Source organism: Daldinia caldariorum (assembly GCF_022478825.1).
Source record: "Daldinia caldariorum strain CBS 122874 unplaced genomic scaffold F4812scaffold_32, whole genome shotgun sequence".
In the NCBI taxonomy this organism is placed as follows: Eukaryota; Fungi; Ascomycota; class Sordariomycetes; order Xylariales; family Hypoxylaceae; genus Daldinia; species Daldinia caldariorum.
In genome coordinates this window covers 64,485-84,559 of record NW_025953068.1, presented here as the reverse complement: position 1 = coordinate 84,559, position 20,075 = coordinate 64,485, and the positions used below count along the sequence as shown (strand labels likewise).

At 46.7% G+C, this 20,075-nt stretch overlaps 9 protein-coding genes across 9 annotated transcripts; 5 read left to right on the top strand and 4 right to left on the bottom strand.

The window, feature by feature from the left end:
- Positions 1 to 96: 96 nt before the first annotated feature.
- Positions 97 to 2,394, bottom strand: F4812DRAFT_448221 (beta-lactamase/transpeptidase-like protein). Its single transcript, XM_047935843.1, has 7 exons — positions 1,753 to 2,394; positions 1,611 to 1,705; positions 1,519 to 1,549; positions 1,380 to 1,464; positions 1,147 to 1,323; positions 771 to 1,093; positions 97 to 712 (listed from the first exon to the last, which is right to left on the bottom strand). Exons 1-7 carry the CDS (start codon positions 2,267 to 2,269, stop codon positions 222 to 224), a joined length of 1,719 nt encoding a protein of 572 aa, XP_047785332.1. The 5' UTR covers positions 2,270 to 2,394; the 3' UTR covers positions 97 to 221.
- A 1,379-nt stretch (positions 2,395 to 3,773) lies between these two features.
- On the top strand, positions 3,774 to 4,865 carry F4812DRAFT_289785 (putative necrosis-inducing factor-domain-containing protein). Its single transcript, XM_047931126.1, has 2 exons — positions 3,774 to 4,637; positions 4,716 to 4,865. The coding sequence occupies exons 1-2, from the start codon at positions 4,168 to 4,170 to the stop codon at positions 4,801 to 4,803; spliced, it is 558 nt and encodes a 185-aa protein (XP_047785331.1). The 5' UTR covers positions 3,774 to 4,167; the 3' UTR covers positions 4,804 to 4,865.
- Positions 4,866 to 5,215: 350 nt separating this feature from the next.
- Positions 5,216 to 6,689, bottom strand: F4812DRAFT_289862 (het-c). The gene is made up of 5 exons (XM_047931127.1): positions 6,538 to 6,689; positions 6,244 to 6,405; positions 6,116 to 6,174; positions 5,938 to 6,056; positions 5,216 to 5,874 (listed from the first exon to the last, which is right to left on the bottom strand). Exons 2-5 carry the CDS (start codon positions 6,389 to 6,391, stop codon positions 5,580 to 5,582), a joined length of 621 nt encoding a protein of 206 aa, XP_047785330.1. The 5' UTR covers positions 6,392 to 6,405; positions 6,538 to 6,689; the 3' UTR covers positions 5,216 to 5,579.
- Positions 6,690 to 7,919: 1,230 nt separating this feature from the next.
- F4812DRAFT_453822 (phospholipase D/nuclease) lies at positions 7,920 to 10,745 on the top strand (the record flags this gene model as incomplete). The annotated part of the gene is made up of 5 exons (XM_047936536.1): positions 7,920 to 8,059; positions 8,119 to 8,146; positions 8,225 to 8,377; positions 8,439 to 10,470; positions 10,531 to 10,745. 5 exons carry the CDS (start codon positions 7,920 to 7,922, stop codon positions 10,743 to 10,745), a joined length of 2,568 nt encoding a protein of 855 aa, XP_047785329.1.
- Positions 10,746 to 11,666: 921 nt separating this feature from the next.
- F4812DRAFT_464130 (carbohydrate esterase family 12 protein) lies at positions 11,667 to 12,624 on the top strand (the record flags this gene model as incomplete). Its single annotated transcript, XM_047938317.1, has 3 exons — positions 11,667 to 11,960; positions 12,053 to 12,157; positions 12,268 to 12,624. The coding sequence occupies 3 exons, from the start codon at positions 11,667 to 11,669 to the stop codon at positions 12,622 to 12,624; spliced, it is 756 nt and encodes a 251-aa protein (XP_047785328.1).
- Positions 12,625 to 12,895: 271 nt separating this feature from the next.
- F4812DRAFT_464129 (SOR/SNZ family-domain-containing protein) lies at positions 12,896 to 13,849 on the bottom strand (the record flags this gene model as incomplete). The annotated part of the gene is made up of 1 exon (XM_047938316.1): positions 12,896 to 13,849. One exon carries the CDS (start codon positions 13,847 to 13,849, stop codon positions 12,896 to 12,898), a length of 954 nt encoding a protein of 317 aa, XP_047785327.1.
- Positions 13,850 to 14,560: 711 nt separating this feature from the next.
- Positions 14,561 to 16,092, top strand: F4812DRAFT_448172 (pyridoxine synthesis protein PDX2). Its single transcript, XM_047935842.1, has 3 exons — positions 14,561 to 14,702; positions 14,790 to 15,132; positions 15,213 to 16,092. The coding sequence occupies exons 2-3, from the start codon at positions 14,897 to 14,899 to the stop codon at positions 15,793 to 15,795; spliced, it is 819 nt and encodes a 272-aa protein (XP_047785326.1). The 5' UTR covers positions 14,561 to 14,702; positions 14,790 to 14,896; the 3' UTR covers positions 15,796 to 16,092.
- A 76-nt stretch (positions 16,093 to 16,168) lies between these two features.
- On the top strand, positions 16,169 to 17,578 carry F4812DRAFT_464127 (family 4 carbohydrate esterase; the record flags this gene model as incomplete). The annotated part of the gene is made up of 6 exons (XM_047938315.1): positions 16,169 to 16,194; positions 16,264 to 16,343; positions 16,433 to 16,830; positions 17,048 to 17,187; positions 17,241 to 17,421; positions 17,486 to 17,578. 6 exons carry the CDS (start codon positions 16,169 to 16,171, stop codon positions 17,576 to 17,578), a joined length of 918 nt encoding a protein of 305 aa, XP_047785325.1.
- On the bottom strand, positions 16,997 to 19,826 carry F4812DRAFT_469582 (amidase; the record flags this gene model as incomplete). The annotated part of the gene is made up of 7 exons (XM_047938887.1): positions 16,997 to 18,201; positions 18,264 to 18,623; positions 18,743 to 18,937; positions 19,012 to 19,276; positions 19,442 to 19,468; positions 19,553 to 19,665; positions 19,731 to 19,826. The coding sequence occupies 7 exons, from the start codon at positions 19,824 to 19,826 to the stop codon at positions 17,647 to 17,649; spliced, it is 1,611 nt and encodes a 536-aa protein (XP_047785324.1). The 3' UTR covers positions 16,997 to 17,646.
- Between the last annotated feature and the right edge of the window lie 249 nt (positions 19,827 to 20,075).

Here is a 20,075-nt window from a genome sequence, read left to right as displayed (position 1 = left end):
CATCATTATTACCTCCTAGGACTATGGCTCTTACGCTAGAGGCTCTTTAGAAGATATTCATAACTTTCTGGCGGTCAAATGCCGCAAGTATGTATAATCGTATTGTACAATACAAGAAAAGCCAATGGCCCTGCCTAAATCTTATTACAAACTACGGATTAGAACTAGACGCCATATAATATTCTCATATTATAATGTTGAATTCGAGAGAGAAGAATAAACTATTCCTTGTTCAAAGTAACTCTCAGCGACGGCGACATAACGCTAACAACTTTACCACTTGAATCCAGGTTGAAAATCAACTCGTCCACAGCAGCCGACCCATATATGACCGACTCAATAGAGACCCACGACCCGCATTCTGTCGAGAACATCTTGTTATTATTTCTCGGGGCGTCTGCATCTTCAAACATTGCTTTGAACGCTACACGCTTTCCGCCGTTTTCTGCCGGCCCCTCGAGCCCGCTCGGGTAGAGCCTGATGCGAGGCTTCACCGGGTAGTATTGATTTTGTAAGACTGTTGATATCCAAGCGAAATCTGTGCCGTTGCTGAACCATTGGGATATACTCAGCCCGGGGAGCTCGTCGGTGGTGATGGTCATGGACGAGTTTATTTTTTGGTTTGGGTAGACGTAGTGTCCGCTGTACTTGGCTCCTGCTTCGGTACGAGCAGCTTCTTCTATCGCGGGGAGGATATATTCTCCGAGAGTATCTGTCTCGATGTAAGTCGTTCCGTATCCCAATCCTGTTAATGAGTATTAGATACGTACCTGCAAGACCAAAGCCGGCATTTCCTGGTAACTCGCCAGCTAGGAGGACGGTAAATCCTATGTCGAAGTCCGGTAGAATAGCCAAGAGAGCACTGTAGTCTCCAATATTCCCGGCTTTATTGAAAGCCGTCGTATATCTGTATGTGTCTTCCAGTTTAATCCTTCTGGCACCCCAAGGCATTCCAACCATGGCCAGTGGGTCGGACGAAAAGGCGAAAGGCTTAAGCCAACGCCTTGTGGCAATTGGCGAGAGCAGCTTGTGGCTAAGGATTGCCCGACCCAGCGTAGATACGTCCCTGGCTGAGGCGTACATGTTCCCAGTGCTTTACCCTTTAGTTAGTACATCGGGAGAGGGGGGAGGATATCGATGACTTACGCCACTGATTCACCAATATCAAAAGCCCAGCCCGTCTCATAATGATCGCCGGGGATAATGCCACGCGAATCTTCGGGTGCCTTCAGAAACGTATTATTCAACCCTAACGGCTCGATCACGGTCTCTTGCATCAATGACTGGAAGGTCTTCCCCGTAATTGTTTCCAGGGCATATCCTCTACATGTCAACTATGGTTAATAAGTTATCAACGCTGTGGTTTTATATATACTAACAGAAGTTGGAATGCAACGTTGGAGTATGCTGGCGTCTGGAAAGGAGCCAGAGATGGGTAGAATGAACCAATCCCATTGAAGAATTCTGAATAGGAAACTTAGTGTTATGCGTAACCTTTGTGTGTGATTCGAGACTCACGCGCTCGGTTACACGTCGGGTACGCTCCACACTATGATAGTAAAACTCAGAAATGTTATGTTAAAATAGGGTTGATATTCTCGAGAACCTACAGGAGGCTTTTGGTCCGGAGTCAACGGTGGAAATCCATATTGTAACACCTTGTCCCTTGTCTCCTTAGATTGTGTCAACTCTCCAAGTAACGCATCTGCTACATGTCAGTCCAAGATCTCCAAACATAAGATTGATACGAACATTCACGGGGAATTCCCGTCAGCTGTGTTGCTAACCCCCCAAGTGTGATCTCATCCCACGCCACGTAGCTCACTGGGTCCGACCGATTAGCCAACGCTTGAAGTTCAGGTACGTATTTAGTGACTGGCTCGTTCCAAAGCTTATCTCCAGCGTTGATCAGGAATGAGTATATTGTATAAATCTTTGTTAAGCTACCAAGCCTGAATACGGTGTTCTCGTCGACTGTCTTTACCCCTGTACTATTCTGACTCGCGAGCTTTGGTGCTGTATGTGACAGCGAGAATAGAGGCTCCGGCTCATTTGACGAGAAGACCTGTACTGATAGAGAATAGTCATGAGCTTTTTCTGTGATATTAGCGAACACATCTTTCAGCGTTGCTACTGCAGCCTTAATCGCTTCGTTCTGAGACGGTCGGAGAGGCTTAGGAAAAGCAGGCCCGTCAATAGGGCATATTGGGGAGGCAGCTGTAATCGACACGACCAAGCCTAACACGGCCCCGAGCCTGAGGAAGCGCATATCGAAACGATGGATATTAACGAAAAAAACAGTAGTATCACTACCGTAGAGGCAGCTTCGTCCTTGGCGGTGTTATTTGACCTGAACTAAATAAAAAAAAGACCCAAACGCAACGCTTGAAGACGCAAACAGGGTTTGATACCGAGGGATTCCGCAATGTCGTGCCCAAATAGTTGGAACTAAGGTATTTATGCGGTATAAAGAGTCCCGCTAGCCAATAGTATGGTGATCTCTTGTCATGGCTAAAAGCAGAGCTCCGTGTCCTGGCGTCTGAACTTGGATAGTTAGTTATATGACCGTACAGTATGCCAGTTCATGGAAGTCTAGGCTTGAAAATAAATTATTGGTCCGCAGCTTAAATATGCATGGTGCCGACTGTATACCAAGGTAGCTATCAACTGTCTCATGAGTGGTATTGGTAGTGCTGCATCGGAGGGCGCCTGGGCAGGTTTAGAGCATGATAGTAAAGGGGCTCTGCAACCTTCCTGTCTAGAACTTGAATTCTCAATGAGCTTTATATCAATTGTAATGTAGCTCGCAAGTCAAGCAGCCCATCGGAGCACATTCAATACAAGTCCTACTTAACGTGACATTGTCTCTTAAAAGTAATTAAGACATTTAACCTCGAGTTGCTAACCCTTGGATCGAATGTAATTCATGACGTTTTCATCAAGATACACAAGCCTCCTCGAAAGACTTAGGAGACCCGAATTTTTGTTCTACGATTCCGATTCATGACCCGCGAACCCCCCCGGGGTACTTGCGGGTAAAGTCGAACGCGTAACACTATTACTATCATGGTGACAATCAACATTCTTGGCGTTTATATTGCGACGTAAGATTCCCTGGTTCCTATCGCCGGAGGAAGACGCGGTCCTGCCTGAATAAGCCATATGCCGTGGGCCGTTCTCATAGGAGTAATCTAACTTGAGGATCTAGAAGATCTGCTAGTCCCGATTACAAGTGTTGGACTATTGCGTAATACTATACTGTCTGAGCGCATGGCCTGTTTGAGTCCTTATCAAGAAGTCAGACTATATAGGTACGATGTGGTCTAACTTTCTTGCAATATGATAGGTCGGCGTAATGATTATATTCAGAGTCGCGCCATACGATATTGAGACTTGGACGTGGTCACCTTGGGAGATGGGAAACTCTGCAAAATACGATGATCCGGCACTTATACTAATATTTTGACCCCTCCTTCTGACTTTAGTATTTTGTTGACGTCGCGGTAATTGTAACGCGCTATTAAATACCTGTGAATGATGTTTGATGGATATTAGGCTTTTAAGCTGATTACTTGCCACGTATAAAATCCACGAAGCTGAGATACTTATCGTTCTATTAGTCCAGATTAATAGTATGAAATATAGACAAACGTCTATCGGGTAGCCGATTTAAGTTAGGGTTGTACTGTGCAGCGCATAGTCCAAGAGTTCACCAGAGCTATTATGAGAAACAGCATAATCAGCTTAAAACAAGACATGTGAGAAGATGAGTTAAGATGACCAGTATGACAATGTGACCTTATTGAATGGTGATTATTCTGGCAGGTTCAAGACACATGTGACAGTCACCTAGGTAGCTTAGAGGTAGGTACACAATTTCAATGTGGAAAATGGCATTATCGCATCCTATTCAGGCAAACGATTTCCATGGGAGACACCATTCACTGTGACGGCTTCTAGCATATCGCTACGCCTGATATATGTTTGCTTGGGTTTTACATATAAATAACGTCTACGAGGACGAACGCATTCCTACGAGCAATGTAGAAAATAACTACCTAACTCTTGCAGAATTTACGAACATCGATTTCACCGGGAAACACCAACACCAACATACCTTAAACCTATAGTCTTGATATACCACTCTCTTTCCATAGCAGGCCCGAGATGTATCTAACTACCTTTATTGCGACGGCTCTCGGTGTCTCAGGTCTTGTAACAGCGATCCAGCTCCCTAATCTCGATGGAGCTTTTACGAAGCGCCAAGTCCAGCATCCAAACGGCAGCACAGTCGACGTATATCTTCGAGACTCATTCAGACACACCAACAAGAAGCGCTTCTGGAAGACCTTCCACAACGATACGGAATACAGTCACACAGACATATGCTTCGAGACCAATTTCGTTCCTACCACCACCGCGGACTCGGCGCTCTGCGACGATTGCTCAGCCATCGAGACGGAGCTAAAGAATAATTCTGGCTTCTTCGAAACGGGGGATTACAGTGGTACCGACTTAAACATCATCGCCGTCTGCGGAACATGCGCGTTTGGAGTGAAGCGCCTCGATGGGCAAAGTGGGCGAGTCGACATTGGCAGTAGAGACGTGGTGGACAATTTCGACTCGGCTATCATCAGGTCAGTACGGTCCTAATCTATTAATTACCCTAGGTACTCTACCAGGATATGGCAGAAATGCTAAAGGGATATAAACAGGTTTGCTCGCGGAGGCCATGTAGGCGTTACTGGTAACTTTACATGCGAGTCGGTTCCTATTAATTGGGCGATAGTGAGAGCACCTTGATAGGTGTATGCACCAACCTAATCTTCCTTAGATACAGGTAGGTATCTACTTATGGGCGGGTTGTCTGGGAAGAACCCCCAGCTTGGCTGCCACATATGGAGTTAGATATATCTTGTTTTCTTTTTAGGCGATTGTATTTCTAGGTATCAATACCCGATATCCATTTACGATAGCTTCTTGTTTTTCGTGGCCCCTTAGTTTTGGACACAGGCTTGGTTGTCGTATCTTTCGCAAGACGTGATATGACCATGGGGTTATTTTCCGAACTTGATATTGACTGGTGTTGTTACTAAGGGGTTCCATAATTAATGGATAACAAGACTGACCAAAACAGATTCGGAGTTGTTGATATATTTTATGTCGGAGTTCTGTAGTCTCGAAGCTGACAGACTGAGCTGATCACTTTTAATATTTATCTACTTTAAAGCTAACTCTCCAGTTGACTATCCCCTCGACTATCTCTTCAAAGTATCTACTCCTATCTTGTCCAAACATGCCGAGGACGGTCATCTAAGGTGGTAGACCTATTATAGAAGAATACAGAATAGAAGCAGAGGGGTGGTTTGTGGAAGCATCATGGGACTTTAAATTTATTAGCTGCGCCGAATAGACGACATTTGCTCTCTTGATTATGTCCGGGGCCAACCCACATCTTGCAAAACCGGCCGAACTGCTAACAAGAAGGTATAATCTACAAAAAGATTACATCCTCCTTAGCTTTATCGAGATATATAGCGTTCGGGTCTTGAAAGAATACGTTAAGTATCCTTCTCGAATTACCACTTAGCCTCTTTGCGGTCCAAGAAGCCCTTCAGTATGGCGACGATCTTCTCGAGGGAAGCCAAGTAGGTTCTCAACTCGGTGGCAACCTTGGCCTGGTCATCTCCCAGCTTGGGGTAGAAGTCTTTGCGGTAGGGGCAGGCACTCATAGCAGCAGAGAAAACGGGCTTAATGAGCATGCCGTGGTGGGGCTTAAGGGTTGAGCCATAGGCATTTCGGAAAGAGGCGGAGAGCTCTTCGGATTCCTGGGCCAAGTTCTGGCTCAGTGCAATGCAGGTGAATTCCAGTCCTCTGTAAGGTAGCTTACTTAGCCAAAGAAAAGATTCTCTTAGTGGGTGTTAGGCAAAATCATACCGTGTTAACCAAACGAGACCCTCGGTGGCGGTGTGCTTCTTCGTCTTTAGCTCGTTGAGGCATAGAGCTTGTAGGGTTTCGGACTCGGCAGGAGCAGCAAGTTGACGATCGCGGATTTTCTTTTTCGGGGGATCAGCATCTCCTGGTTCCCAAGTACATCATTGGGCTCTACACGTACCTTGACGTTGCCCAACATATCAGACTTGACGGGCGAGAAAGCGACGGATCCAAGTACGTCTGTCAGATAGATGATGGTAAGTAAATAATATCATCTCTTGTAACGATCCAAGGGGTCTGAGGACGTACCGAACATGGTGGTCAGGGACTCGGCAGCTTCGAGGAACTCGGTAGTAGAGATAGCATTGTCTTTGTTTGCGTCAATAGGTACATCGACGAAGGACTTCTTAAAGGTCTCGAGGAGAGTACCGCCGGGAGGGAACGCAGGGGAAGCCATAGTGATGGTTGATTCTTTTTTTAGAGTTAGCTAGAGAAGAAAATGGTCAATGTAATGTCTTAGAAGATGATGAGGATGAGAAGGAACAACAGAAGATTCTTACGGGTTTGTTGGAAGTGATTTGTGAAATAAAGAGGGAGAATTACCTAAGGTAGAGGAGAAGGGCGGTCAATGGTGCATATGAGGAAGGGTGTAGATTCAAGATAGGGGTAGCTTCAGGCTTCAGGTACTAAATCTGAATTGGTGCGTTTGGCGTACATTTTGGTGTACGTAGCGTCGGTACCAAGTTAGGTAAACGCATACATGTACCTCCTAGGTGATGTTTGAAACTTTGAATGAGGGGTCTTTACTACCTAAGGTAAGGTACTATTGTACCTAAAGAGGGGCAGCGGGGGCGGGGTTGGTTGGCCAAGAGTTCATCTCCAATTTCAGAGGACATTGTACAGGTACGGTTAGCCACAGATCTACAGTGGCTCTCACGCTTTCCTTTCTTTGATTGAATGCTTGCAACCAGATTCAGGTGTGTCGTGTATCCCTGGATTTATTCATGACGTCATCCCAATTAGGTTTCCAAAACTCGATCTCTGGCACGGCAGCCTTGGGTCCTAGCCAACCTGCCAACCTGCCAACGTATACCAGACCTGTTTAGACAATCGTAACAAGACCAGCCAATTCGAATCGGAACATCCATCGTGAATTTCTTTCCTGTTATTTTATTAGGTACCTTATATGAAAGGTTAACATGACAGGATCTAATTGCGAGTTATCTCGAATGTCGAACACTATATGACTTACATACTATATAAATAACAACATACGTTGGTGGCTCTTTTTCGCAAGATCGGTCCCGTTCTATGATCCTTAGCTTCGATAAAGTCTTGGCTCTGCCAGGTATCGGTATCAGGTACTACCTTAGGCAGGTACACAGCCATACAACCATACATAAGGCTTATACACTACCTTTATCGACACTCTTTTTTCCTCAGCTTGCTAAAGAAAGACATTAAGGAAGGATCGACATGTGCCGTTATTGCCGTGCTAGGCCTCCAAACTTGGTTAATAATAGGTATACAAAACATTTTCCTCGTTTGCTCTTCATCCCAAGTAAGTTAGTACTACTCTTAACAACATCAATGATGGTATTTCCCATCCTAGGACCAAGTTATCAGCCACTGATGACGACGTTTTCTCTCTCCCCCTTTTGTGTATTCAATCTCGCTTTCACGCATAAGACGTTCACGAAATGTTTCAAACATTTCCGCATATGTTAAGTATAGATAGCCTATTCTATTCTATTCCTCCTACCAATATATAAGTCCGATAACCATTCTTACTTTCTCAATTGCTACAATTGGAGTTAGTCATTACCTACTGCTAAACTCCATTGCGTGGTGATGATATATAATATTGCGGTGCAACCCATCTTAGTCGTCCTATTCGACCACAATCTACCTCATCAAAACTTCCTGAAAACGCTTTGATGGTTTTATTACCTTAGGTTAGGTAGATACCCATATGATAGCTCGCAATGGCTGGCTCTCATGAAGATAGTGGCGAGCACTACCATCCAGATATAAAGGACAAGATTAAGCATCCGTTCCATGATCTAAAGGAGAAGCTAAAGGACACGCATTTATATGACGCTAAAATTACTCTTGTTCATCAAAAGTAGGCTTCGGTACTGACGAGCCATGTCCTCCAAACTAGATGTGCTAACAATATTTTAGGCACAAATTTGGAAAGCTTGCAAACCTCGTAAGTCGCTCTTATATTGGTCCTAATTGCTGCTGCCGAAGCCATTGTTACGAATGCTCACAGGGACGGCACCTGTAGTTTAATCCGCAACATCGCCACGATGAAGCACACGAAAAGGCCTGTGACGATAAACGGAATCTAATTTCCGAGGGTCACCGGTACAACTCGTACTTCCCAGAGCGAGACGGAAATCTTATAAAATGGTATGTCGATGGAAGGAATTACTTCTGGGTGAGTATCAATACCGAATCATAGTATCCCCTTAGTATAAGAGCTCATAGGTTTTGGATAGGCTGTTTCCGAGGCGTTGGAACGGGCGAAGGAGACGATCTATATCGCCGATTGGTGGCTTTCTCCAGAGTTGTTTCTTCGGAGACCCCCATATTTCAACCAGGAATGGCGGTTAGATAGGATCTTGAAGCGCCGGGCCGAAGCTGGTGTGAAGATCTTTGTTATCGTCTATCGTGAAGTTGAGGCAGCATTAACTTGCAACTCGGAGCATACGAAACACGCATTGCAGAGCCTATGTCCTGAGGGTTCCCCGGGGTTTGGGAACATTACTGTCATGAGGCACCCGGACCATAATTTCCTAGAAAATGCTGCAGATATGACTTTCTACTGGGCTCACCACGAGAAATTCATTGTCATCGACTACGAAATGGCTTTCATCGGCGGCCTCGATCTTTGTTTCGGCCGCTGGGATGATCACCAGCATATACTATCTGACGTACACCCAGAAGGAGTCCGCAATGAAGTCTGGCCGGGTCAAGACTTCAATAATAATCGTGTAATGGACTTTCAAAACGTCCAGGATTGGAAGCAGAACGAACTAAGCAAGGCCGACTACGGCAGAATGCCCTGGCACGATGTTGCCATGGGAGTGGTTGGGCCATGCGTCTATGATATCGCGGAGCACTTTGTCCTACGCTGGAACTTCATCAAGAGGGACAAGTATAAGCGCGATGATAGGTTCGATTGGATCATGCTACGAGGCCGTGAAGGCGAAGATGAAGACCTTGTAGGCGTACAGCGACCGAAACATCCAGTCGGTGAGTATGTGCTTCATCCTCTGACGCCACTTGAGACGAAAAACCTCAACAACAGAGGCACCATCCGTGCTCAGATCGTTAGAAGCAGTGCCGATTGGTCAAGTGGCATATTAAAGGATCATACCATTCAAAATGCATATTCGGATATCATTCGCAATGCCCAGCATTATGTATACATCGAGAACCAGTTCTTCATCACCGCCACCGGCGACAAGCAATCACCAATCCATAACACAGTAGGGAGGGCAATCGTAGATGCTTGTGTAAGAGCTGGTAAGGAGAAAAGGAAGTTCAGGGTGATTATTATCATTCCTGCGATCCCAGGGTTTGCCGGTGACCTGCGAGACGATGCCGCAACCGGAACACGTGCCATTATGGATTATCAGTACAAATCGATATGCCGCGGCGAACATTCAATATTTGGACAGATCCGTGCCCAGGGCGTTGATCCTAGGGATCATATATTCGTCTTCAACTTGCGCTCCTACGATCGCTTAAATAAGACACCTGCAATTGAGAAGCAAGAAGAGATATCCGGCGTTAAGTATCAGGAAGTCCAACGAGCCGAAGCAGAAGAGATCATGGGTGAAGGTATTCACGGAACTGAAGATGTTGAGGGCGAGCGCGACGAGCACATGGACAAGAAGGAGGAGCAAAAGGAGATGAATGAAACTTTGAAGAGCCATGATGCCAAGCGTCGTTTCGAAGCAGCTTGGCAAGAGGGCCACGAGACAAAGTCTGCTTCCAGTGTTGCTCATCATGCAATGGCTCACACTGGAAAGCTTTCAGAAGAGATCTGGGAGGGCGACCCTCAAGAAGAGGTTGACAACTGGATTCAGGAGGAGCTATATATCCATGCCAAACTTTTGATAGTAGATGATCGCATTGTGATCTGTGGATCGAGCAACCTGAACGACCGTAGCCAGCTCGGCGACCACGACAGCGAGTTATCGATTGTCATGGAAGATACTGACAAGATCCAAAGCGTCATGGATGGACAACCGTTTGAAGCGGGGAAGCACGCGGCTACATTGCGACGATATCTCTGGAGGGAGCACCTCGGTCTCCTTCCACCACAGATGCACGACGCTAGTAACGACCCGAATGCGCAACCACCTGGAGAGGACTCGCCGAATGATATCTGGGATAGAGATGATAGTTATAAGCTCGTTGAGGACCCTATGAGCGAACCGCTCTGGGATATGTGGACTCAAAATGCGACAAAGAACACGGAAATGTTTAGACATCTATTCCACGCGGATCCGGATGACCATGGTAAGACTTCCAGACTTAGGAGAGATAGCTAAGAAGACCAATATCTAAACTTTTGTATAGTAAAAACGTTTGAGGATTACAACACCTTCTTACCACCGAAGGGGGTCAAAGCCGGACACATATTCGACAGATTCCTCCCTCCAGACGAGATTCGGACTAAACTTGATCAGATCAAAGGACATCTTGTATGGATGCCGCTGGATTACTTGAAGGATGCCAACATGGCAGAAACCGGGCTGCAGGTTAACTCCTGGACGGAAAGCGTGTATACGTAATGTGATGATATCTGCCGAAAATCAGCGGTTTTGGGTATCTACCGCTATTCGCGACTTATGTTGGCGACGTAACGAGTTGTGTACCTAAGTAAGTCTTTACACTGGCTCTAACGTATGAGTTTATCGCTTACGAGAAATTGGCGTCTAGGTATGATACAAAAACAGTACTGTCTTGCAAAGTTGGAGGGAGTAATTTTTTTGCTACACTAAGATCTCTAGAATAAATCAACTTCAATATTTGGGTTCTATTCTAAGTAAATAACTACATCATATGAGATTCTCAAGTTTACCTATATATATATGATTATATGATGTGCCATTCCGCCTAGAACGGGTAAGGATATGCCGCTGTCAGCCCAACCGGAGCTCTAACCACCCAAAACCAATGACCTATATGAGGCACAACCGCCGGCGAAGACACGACGCCCGGAAGAACCAGCCTTCTATGCTATCGGCATCTTACACTACAGTTCCGCACGGAGACGTAGCGCCGCATCCTACCGAAAGCGTTTGCCATCTCCTTTGCCATGTGCGCTAACGTTGATGATTGGTGGGTAGCTAATACCCGCCGGATGAATTGGGCGATATCCTCTAATTTTCCACCGACCCCGAAGCGAACCAATAGGGCAAAGCTCGATTCCGTGCTTCGGTGCATAAATCCTACGAGAGTTGGTGGTATTGCCATAGCCTAGCCGTCGCGACGTACCTTTTTCAGCGGAGAGATAGGAAATCTAGAATAAAAAATCTTGGGACGCAAATTGGAGCCTTGGTTGCCTTCATACGTAGCTTGTCTGCTAAGGTAGTATAAATGGAGGCCTGAGCCCGGCCTGGGCTTTTCTCAGTCGTGCCAGGAAAGAAAGTAGTTTTCAGATACACTCTGGTAATCAAGAGTAATAGTTGATGTGCTTCCTCATCATAGTCATGTCGCGATTAATTTTCTGGGCCACGACCCTATCCACTTTGGTCACCGGTCGTCCGGTAGCCGAGTGCTCGTCTAAGCCACCGGCGTTTTTCTTGGCGGGCGATTCCACGACAGCGATCAACGGTGGATGGGGTGATGGCTTACTTGCCGCGCTTAAGAGTCCCGCTTGGGGCTTGAATATCGGGAAGAGCGGCGCGACGACAGCCTCATTCTCGGCCGGTGGTTACTGGGCGAATGTGACAAAGCACCTGAAGGATAATGTGGACAAATATGATTGCTACGTGACTATCAGTGTAAGGACATCATGCTGGCCACATTATAAAAAGGGACATAGGAGATTAGAGGGTATCTGAGCTAACTGATCATGTCTCTAATACGTTTATAGTTTGGACACAACGACCAGAAGTCCACAAGCGGAGTTACCTTCGAGCAGTACCAAGCCAGCCTCATTCGCTTTGCTAACGAGGTTAAATCACTAGGCGGCACTCCAGTAAGTATACCTTAGGTTCGGTGCCATTTCAAGAGAATCGCATAGAAGGTCAGGGAGGAACGGGGGAACAGAAGAAAGGTTTCCACGTTAGTTGCTAACATAGCATTCAGCTCCTAACATCGTCGCTCACACGCCGGGCCTTTCCCGCGCACCAAGACCACAACGCGACTGATTCACTACATGACCAACGCCTGGCGGCCATTGCAGCGGCCAAGGCGACAGACTCGACTGTTATCGACCTTAATGAAGCAAGCTTGAAGTATGTTAATGCCATAGGGAAGCAAGCTGCCTACGAATATAACTACGGTTCGGACAAGAAGGACACGACGCATCTAAATGAGCGTGGGACTATCGTGTTCGGCCGCATGGAGGCAGATCTAATAATCCGCGCGAAACCATGCTTGGAGAAGTATTTCACCCCCAATAAGACCCTTAGCGACGCTATTTGGAACAACCAACCTGCATAAGAAAAATTCAAAGAATGTCAAGAAATTATTGCTCAAGTTGCGACCACCCAGGTCCTTTTATCTTTTGTTTGATAGTGGTAGTAGTGGTAGTTGTACTACTAAATAGGAGGTAGATATATGTACAGCTTCACGAAATGTAAAGACGTCGCTTCGGCTTATCTTAGTCCGCGCCATTGGTGTTGATTCCCCATATTCTCCCGGCTGAATGTGATATATAATTGTTGAAATTCAGATGTCCGGACCCATATAACATTACAGCGCATCCCAAATATTACCAGCCCCTTCCAGCTAGCTTCTGCTCGGGCTTCATGCTGCTGACGCTGATGCCGACCATAGCCTCACCGAGTCCTTCGCTGCACTCAGCTAGCACCTTCGGGTCTCGGAAGTGAGTTGTGGCTCTCACGATAGCCTTAGCTCTCTTGGCCGCATCACCAGATTTAAAAATACCGCTGCCGACGAAAACGCCGTCACATCCCAGCTGCATCATCAATGCGGCGTCCGCAGGTGTCGCGACACCTCCAGCGGCGAAGTTCACCACCGGTAAGCGGCCAAGTTCTGCAGTCTGCTTGAGTAGCCCGGCATCGCACTCGAATTCCCTCGCCAGGGCTCTGATGGCCAGGTCGCCACCCTCTTGAAGCGCAGACTTTGCTCGGGCAATGTCGCGGTTGACCGTGCGCATGTGCTTAACAGCCTCAACGACATCTCCTGTACCAGCCTCGCCCTTGGTACGAATCATAGCGGCGCCTTCAGCAATGCGCCTTAGGGCCTCGGGTAAGTTCCTGCAGCCGCAGACGAAGGGCACCTTGAAAGGGCTCTTCTCGACGTGGAACGTGTCGTCAGCGGGAGTGAGGACCTCGCTCTCGTCAATGTAGTCTACGCCTAAAGCCTCGAGGATTTGGCACTCGACAAAGTGGCCGATACGTGCCTTAGCCATGACCGGAATAGTCACAGCCTCTTGAATCTCCTTGATCTTTCCAGGGTCGGACATGCGTGCTACGCCACCCTCTGCCCGAATATCAGCAGGTACACGCTCGAGGGCCATGACAGCGCAGGCTCCAGCCTCCTCGGCTATGCGAGCCTGTGCGGCATCTGTCACGTCCATGATGACACCTCCCTTCAGCATCTGGGCTAACCCTGCCTTGACGATGAAGTCAGACTTGGAAGAGGAAGGTATCGATGTGCCATTGGCAGGCGCCGAAGCGTTGCTTGTGTCATTGCCCGTCATGATTGCTAGATAAGTTTTCGTCGAAGACGTGGGACAGTATCTGAAAAGGCGGAACTTTTGACAGGCTGCTCAAGTAGAGGAATAGCAATAATGAATGTGAGGATAATCGCAATTTCTTCAACTTACGGTTGGTACAATGACAATAACTTACTCATGCAAGCGCGGCGTGCCGTCTATACCCGCCTCCTAAGGGGCGGGAATTTTCAGAAGCTAACCGGGCCTTATGGTTCATTCAAAGATGACAAAAAAAGGGCTCATTCACCAATCAAACCACTGCCCAGGAACAAGATGGAGCCATGCTTTCCCCAAGATGGGTATAGATGGAGAAGTTTAATTGCTCCGGTGCGTCTAGGATGGACCCATGCTTAGTTCGAGAGTCCGATCAATTGAAAATTTTACATGATATGTAGCGAGAAGGGCCCAAGGAGACCGTACTGGTCGGGATGACGCATACGGCATCGCCGGTCTCGGGGGGGTTGTTTTGCTATAGTAGAGGTAACAAATGCGGTAACAGATAAGGAGTCATATTTAATACCTGGTTAGGTATTCATGGGGGCCCGGGGGAGGGAGGGAAGTAAATGTGGACAAACTGTAACGATAACTGCGGTGGTAACCGGATAACAGCTGTACAGGTAACGATCGTAACAAAGTCGTAACAGTCCGCGCTGCAAACTAGGTACACCAAAGAGATTTCCGCGGGATGCGACAAGCTAAGAAAGAAATAGTGGCACTAAGAAGATGGACTAATAAGAGAGAGGTATGAGATGAGGTATCTATGAGCAATACCTAATAGGGAGAATAAACAATGTAAAACATACCTAACCTAACCTAATAAATTACCTACTTCCTATAGGTACGTAAAACTCATAATCATAATCACCTGCATCTATGATCTATCAAATCCCGGACCTTATAGAGCTAATCCCGGATCGTTCCATAGTACCGGTTGACTAAGAGCGAATATAGTTGGCTAGATTTATCCAACCACTTTGCGGAAGTATATTTGGCGACATCGTGGAAACGACCTAGCCTCTTATCAGAGCGAATATGGTGACTATCGGTGTTCTTGCTCTTCAAGGGGGCTTTTCAGAACACCTCAGCTCCCTTCGTAAAGCAGCTACTCGCGTATCGACACCGTCATCCAACTTCACCTTTACCGAGGTGCGAACCCCGGAGCAGCTGGCCCAATGCGACGCTCTAATCATACCAGGAGGAGAGAGCACCACGCTGTCGCTCGTAGCTGCACAGTCCGGGTTGTTGGAACCCTTGCGCGAGTTCGTCAAGTAAGTCCGATATACACACGTAAAGCGACTAGGGGGAGAAGTAAAAACCGCTAACGTTAGGTTTTGGCTGGCTGCGTAAGAGTAAATAAGAAGCCAACTTGGGGCACATGTGCTGGCCTTATTTTTCTGTCCGAACAAGCTAGTGCTGCTAAGAGAGGAGGGCAAGAGTTAATCGGGGGACTCAATGTCAAAGTCCATCGCAACCATTTCGGTCGACAGAAAGAGAGTTTCGTAACGGACTTGGAATTACCCTTCCTATCTCAGGGAAGCGATGGTAATCCGGCAACGGTAGCTCCTTTCCCAGCCGTCTTTATTCGAGCTCCCGTCGTGGATCAAGTATTGACGGACGACATCACATCAGTCGACGGCGAGGCTGAAAACATAACGCCAAAGGTCGCGACGCAAAGTTCCGGGAACCAAACTAAGGCTCCGAAAGGAAAGGTTGAGATCTTAGCAACTCTCCCGGGACGTCACGCCTCAAACAAAGCTGCAGCGGCGTCGATTGAAGGTACCGATAACCAAAAAGAAGTCCCTAAAGGAGCAGGAGATATCGTCGCTTTAAGGCAAGAGAACGTGTTCGGAACGAGTTTCCACCCGGAGCTAACGGATGATATTCGAATTCACGTTTGGTGGTTAGAGCAGGTAGCGAAGTCGCACGAATAGACAGAAGAACAGGAATTGTTAATGAAATCTTGGGAAAGTCGGTACAGTATTATGTGCGTATATGTGATGTGAGTATATTGTACTGTACGCCGGCTCCCCAAGGGACATCTCGGATCAGCTCTCTCCCTGAAAGCACAGATAAGCCACGGTTTATCCAGGAGCTAAGTTGATAATGTGATGTGCTTAAGTTTGCGGGGTACGTGGGAGTGGGCAGCCAAGAATGGGGGTTGTATAGGTAGGTAGGTACCTTATGTGTTCGACAGATATCTGAAAAATTAGATAATTCTACGTCCAATTCGCATCATCTAGATGCCACTTGACTATCCACCGTACCATTCCAACCACCCTAGCCTTATCACTGCTATATTTGACCATGGGCAAGAAAAAGGTTCTTGTTGGGTGAGTACTCTGCAGATATCCAGCTTTGTAAATGTTTGGATAACGATAACTGATCGAGAATGGGGTTAGCTACGGAGTAGACATTGATGCTGTTGCCGGTTGGCTTGGCTCTTACGGGGGTGAAGATAGCACCAGCGACATTAGCAGAGGTTAGATACCCCCGCCCCTAATTGTAATCTGAGTTGATGTTCTTCATGCTTGGGCTGCAAAGCTGAGATAAATTCCATTTCTTGTTCAGGAATCTGGGCTGGCACGATCGGAACCCGTCGTCTCCTTAAGCTATTTGATAAGTATGGCATCAAGGCATCGTGGTTCATACCAGGCCACTCGCTTGAGACGTTTCCAGAAGAATGTGCCATGGTGAGAGACGCTGGGCATGAGATTGGTCTCCATGGATATTCTCATGAGAACCCGGTCGATATGACGCTCGAGCAGCAGCGAGATGTCCTGGATAAGACGTACAGACTTCTCACTGAGTTCTGTGGTAAGCCGCCGAGAGGTAGTGTAGCGCCTTGGTGGGAGACAAGCAAAGAAGGGACAGAGTTGATGCTCTCTTATGGTATTGAGTACGATCATTCCATGTCCCATGAAGATTGCCAGATGTACTGGTTACGCACGGGAGACTCGTGGACCAAGGTAAGTCCGATGAAGTTTTATATGCCGGATTCATCTCCCTCACCTCGAACTTTGGCTAATATTGTCTTAGTAAGTCCTAATTATTCCCTTCATTTTCGGTTCTCTGTTCGGCAAAGAAATAGTGCGTAGAAAGCTGAGAATATTCATTTCACCTGGGCCGGCGATATGGGTTATAATGTTATCATTAACTTGCAGCAGGATCGACTACAAGAAAAAGGCCGAAGAGTGGATGAAGCCTCTAGTTAAGGGGCAACCAACAGGGATGGTAGAAATCCCAGGCTCGTGGTACATTGACGATCTTCCTCCTATGATGTTTATGAAAAACTCTGCCAATTCCCACGGCTGGGTAAATCCAAGGTTCGCGAGGCGTATAGAACGAGGTTCCTTCTTACATCTAATTGCTTTGCTAGGGATGTTGAGGATATATGGCGAGACCATTTCGATTATTTCTACCGCGAGTATGACGAATTTATCTTCCCGATGACGATCCATCCCGATGTATCAGGTCGGCCACACGTTCTCTTAATGCACGAAAGACTGATTGAACACATCAATAAGCATGAGGGAGTAGAGTGGATGACATTTGCCGAGGTTCGCTTCTTTTTTTTAATATATATATAAGCCTGACCTCTTTTAGCAATGCTAACCTTCAAAGATGTGCGACTACTTCAAAAGTAAGAATAAACCACCCGAGGGAGCTATGATGCCAGCTCCTCCGGGAGATATTCTCGAGAAGCCGAAAGCATAAGTGGAAGGGAGCCTTGAGGAAGCTCAATATAGGAAGTAGTAACGACGATAGCTTCCGAGTATGTACAATCATACACAGTTAGTCTCATGAAGCAATTCATCCATGATGGCACCGACTGCGAGGACTTTCTCTTCTTCGAGCTTCCTTCCCGCAATCTGCACCCCGACCGGCAGACAAAGTTCAATCATTTTCTCTCTTTCTTGAGTCCACAACGCAGCATTCCACTCATCTAGTGCGTTCCTCGCCGTGTGATTCCATAGCACGTCGCCATCGATAGACAACACTCTTCCTGCAGGGATAACTAGAGCCGAGTAGTCCAAAACGTTCCATATCTTGGTATATCCCACCCATCGACACGCACGATGGGGAACGGCTGCATGTGGCATGGGTGGCATTAGTACTACATCAACTAGCTTACCCGTCTTTGGCGACCTGATGCTATTCCATTTCTCCAGATAGGCTTGTTGCAGCGCCACTTTGCGCTTGTTCAGCTGCCAGTAGTCATAGACTGAGATAGGCTGGCCCTTATTGACCAAAGCTTCTACGTGGGGAATAAAAGGTTCCCCACCAGCTAGAACATCGCGGCGAATGTCTTCGCCACCGTCGGCTGTGTAGAACTCATCCTGAAGCCCAAAATAATGAGTAAATAGGGGGTGCGGACGACGATGAATCATTGTTATCTCACCATAACCTGGATGCACTCAGCATGGAGGTTGGAATTCCATTCGACGACATCATGACCTGCTGCTTGAAGTTTGTTTACCAATGAGTGGAGTACTCGCGTAATCGGAGGATGTGGTCGGACCACTCCGTCGTCAATAAGCAAGCCAATTGTCAGCGGCTCAGTTCTAAATTTTTGAAAGATTTCTTCCCTCCACGGCGTAGGTACACAGCGAGAGTCATGTTTCCAGGGTTCTAGCTGGGTTAGCTCTTTCATCACTACGGTAAGCGACGGTAGATTCCGTGTTAATGGCCCTACTGATGAAGGGACATAGTCTTGCCCTTCGATTGACACAGGCACTCCTTGATAAGGGAGACGGGAGCTCTGGAAGAATCATTATTATTGTGATTATTATTATTATTATCATTATCATTTCTTCAGGATTCATTTCTCTAACTGAGGAGAAGTATAAAAGAAAGAGGGGTGAAAGAGAGGTGACTTACGCTTGGCTTTAATCCGTATAAGCCCATCATATGAGTAGGTATCCGGATGCTACCGCCAATATCCGTCCCCCAACCAAGGAGACTTCCGTGAAGGCTTAACAGCGCTGCCTCGCCGCCTGTCGAGCCGCCCGGGGTGTAGTCCTTACAAGAAGGATTCGTAGTAAGGCCCCAAAGGGGGTTTTCCGTCTCACACCACTGCCATTCATGATCAGATGCAAATCCATCTTGTGGTCCAAGAAAAAAAAAGAAGAAAAGAAAACCGGGCATACCATAATGCTTTGAGGAAGATTCGTCTTAGCCAGAATAACTGCACCAAGCGTTTTTAATAGCGCGACAAGAGCTGCATCTTCAACCGCGGGACTGAATGCGCGGCTGACATATCCGAGCGTGCTATCGTAACCTTTCAAATTAAACTGATCTTTAAGGGTAACGGGAATACCATGCAGTGGTCCGATGACATTTCCGTGCACTTTTTGATAATTATCAAGTTCACGAGCCCGCGCCAAGGCTTCTTGGAAGAGGATTTCAGTAAGACTATCGCTGATGTTAGCCAGCCATCCGACAAAACTTCAGTATGTTAGGTTAGGTTAGGTACACTAACCAGTTCGTCTAATAGGTAATACCAGACAGAGACATTATCAGTAGGTACCTCTACATAGTATATAATTTGCAGCAATAGATACCCGCGTGGAGGTTTACTCTACCTGATTATGTGCTGTAATAGCCCTGACTCGTTGAATAAGAAATTAGCAACTCCCAAGGACGATTACAAAATATCGATTCAACACATGCTATAAATTTCTACGGAACCTTTGAATATATGCTTCCGTCACGGCTACCGAACTTAAATCGCCGGAGGCGATGCGACCGACCAATGTTGAGATATCGTCAATGTCTACCAGAGACGAGTCAACTTTTTGATGCTATCGCCTCAATTTATTTAGCAACCCGCATCGGTCATAATAAGCACACCTTACATAGTTCATACACATGCGTTATTATCCGCAACGTTCGCTAGAGCCTGATTTTGAGCTTCGCGCTTCAAGTGAACTTTTTCCTGCCATCCACCTGAGATTTCCGCCATTGTGAGGTAACCTTCTTATCCACCAAGACGTCGAATTGACCGGAACGGGGACAATATAGAAAGTAAGATAATTTAACTTATTTCTCGTTAATGATGTATCGTGCAAGAATGGCTACGAGGGATGCATCTCCGTTACCGACCCGTCGACTTCCTAAGCGACGTGCTGCTATATTTGAAAAGTCTAGAAGAGATAAGCTGGGCTAGTTTGGATATGTATTTGTACCCGATTACAAAAGTGGTGTGATATTT

What these genes read in the sequence shown, in the direction of transcription:
- F4812DRAFT_448221 (XM_047935843.1), bottom strand. Translation starts at nt 2,269, where the DNA reads ATGCGCTTCCTCAGGCTCGGGGCCGTGTTAGGCTTGGTCGTGTCGATT. An exon ending in CCCGACGTGTAACCGAGCGC is followed by an intron (nt 1,465 to 1,518) that starts GTGAGTCTCGAA and finishes TTTCCTATTCAG; the next exon opens with AATTCTTCAATGGGATTGGT. An exon ending in GATATTGGTGAATCAGTGGC is followed by an intron (nt 1,094 to 1,146) that starts GTAAGTCATCGA and finishes TAAAGGGTAAAG; the next exon opens with CACTGGGAACATGTACGCCT.
- F4812DRAFT_448172 (XM_047935842.1), top strand. Translation starts at nt 14,897, where the DNA reads ATGGTGACTATCGGTGTTCTTGCTCTTCAAGGGGGCTTTTCAGAACAC. An exon ending in CCCTTGCGCGAGTTCGTCAA is followed by an intron (nt 15,133 to 15,212) that starts GTAAGTCCGATA and finishes TGGCTGCGTAAG; the next exon opens with AGTAAATAAGAAGCCAACTT.
- F4812DRAFT_289862 (XM_047931127.1), bottom strand. Translation starts at nt 6,391, where the DNA reads ATGGCTTCCCCTGCGTTCCCTCCCGGCGGTACTCTCCTCGAGACCTTT. An exon ending in ATATGTTGGGCAACGTCAAG is followed by an intron (nt 6,057 to 6,115) that starts GTACGTGTAGAG and finishes CCCCCGAAAAAG; the next exon opens with AAAATCCGCGATCGTCAACT. An exon ending in GGTCTCGTTTGGTTAACACG is followed by an intron (nt 5,875 to 5,937) that starts GTATGATTTTGC and finishes GCTACCTTACAG; the next exon opens with AGGACTGGAATTCACCTGCA.
- F4812DRAFT_289785 (XM_047931126.1), top strand. Translation starts at nt 4,168, where the DNA reads ATGTATCTAACTACCTTTATTGCGACGGCTCTCGGTGTCTCAGGTCTT. An exon ending in TTCGACTCGGCTATCATCAG is followed by an intron (nt 4,638 to 4,715) that starts GTCAGTACGGTC and finishes GGATATAAACAG; the next exon opens with GTTTGCTCGCGGAGGCCATG.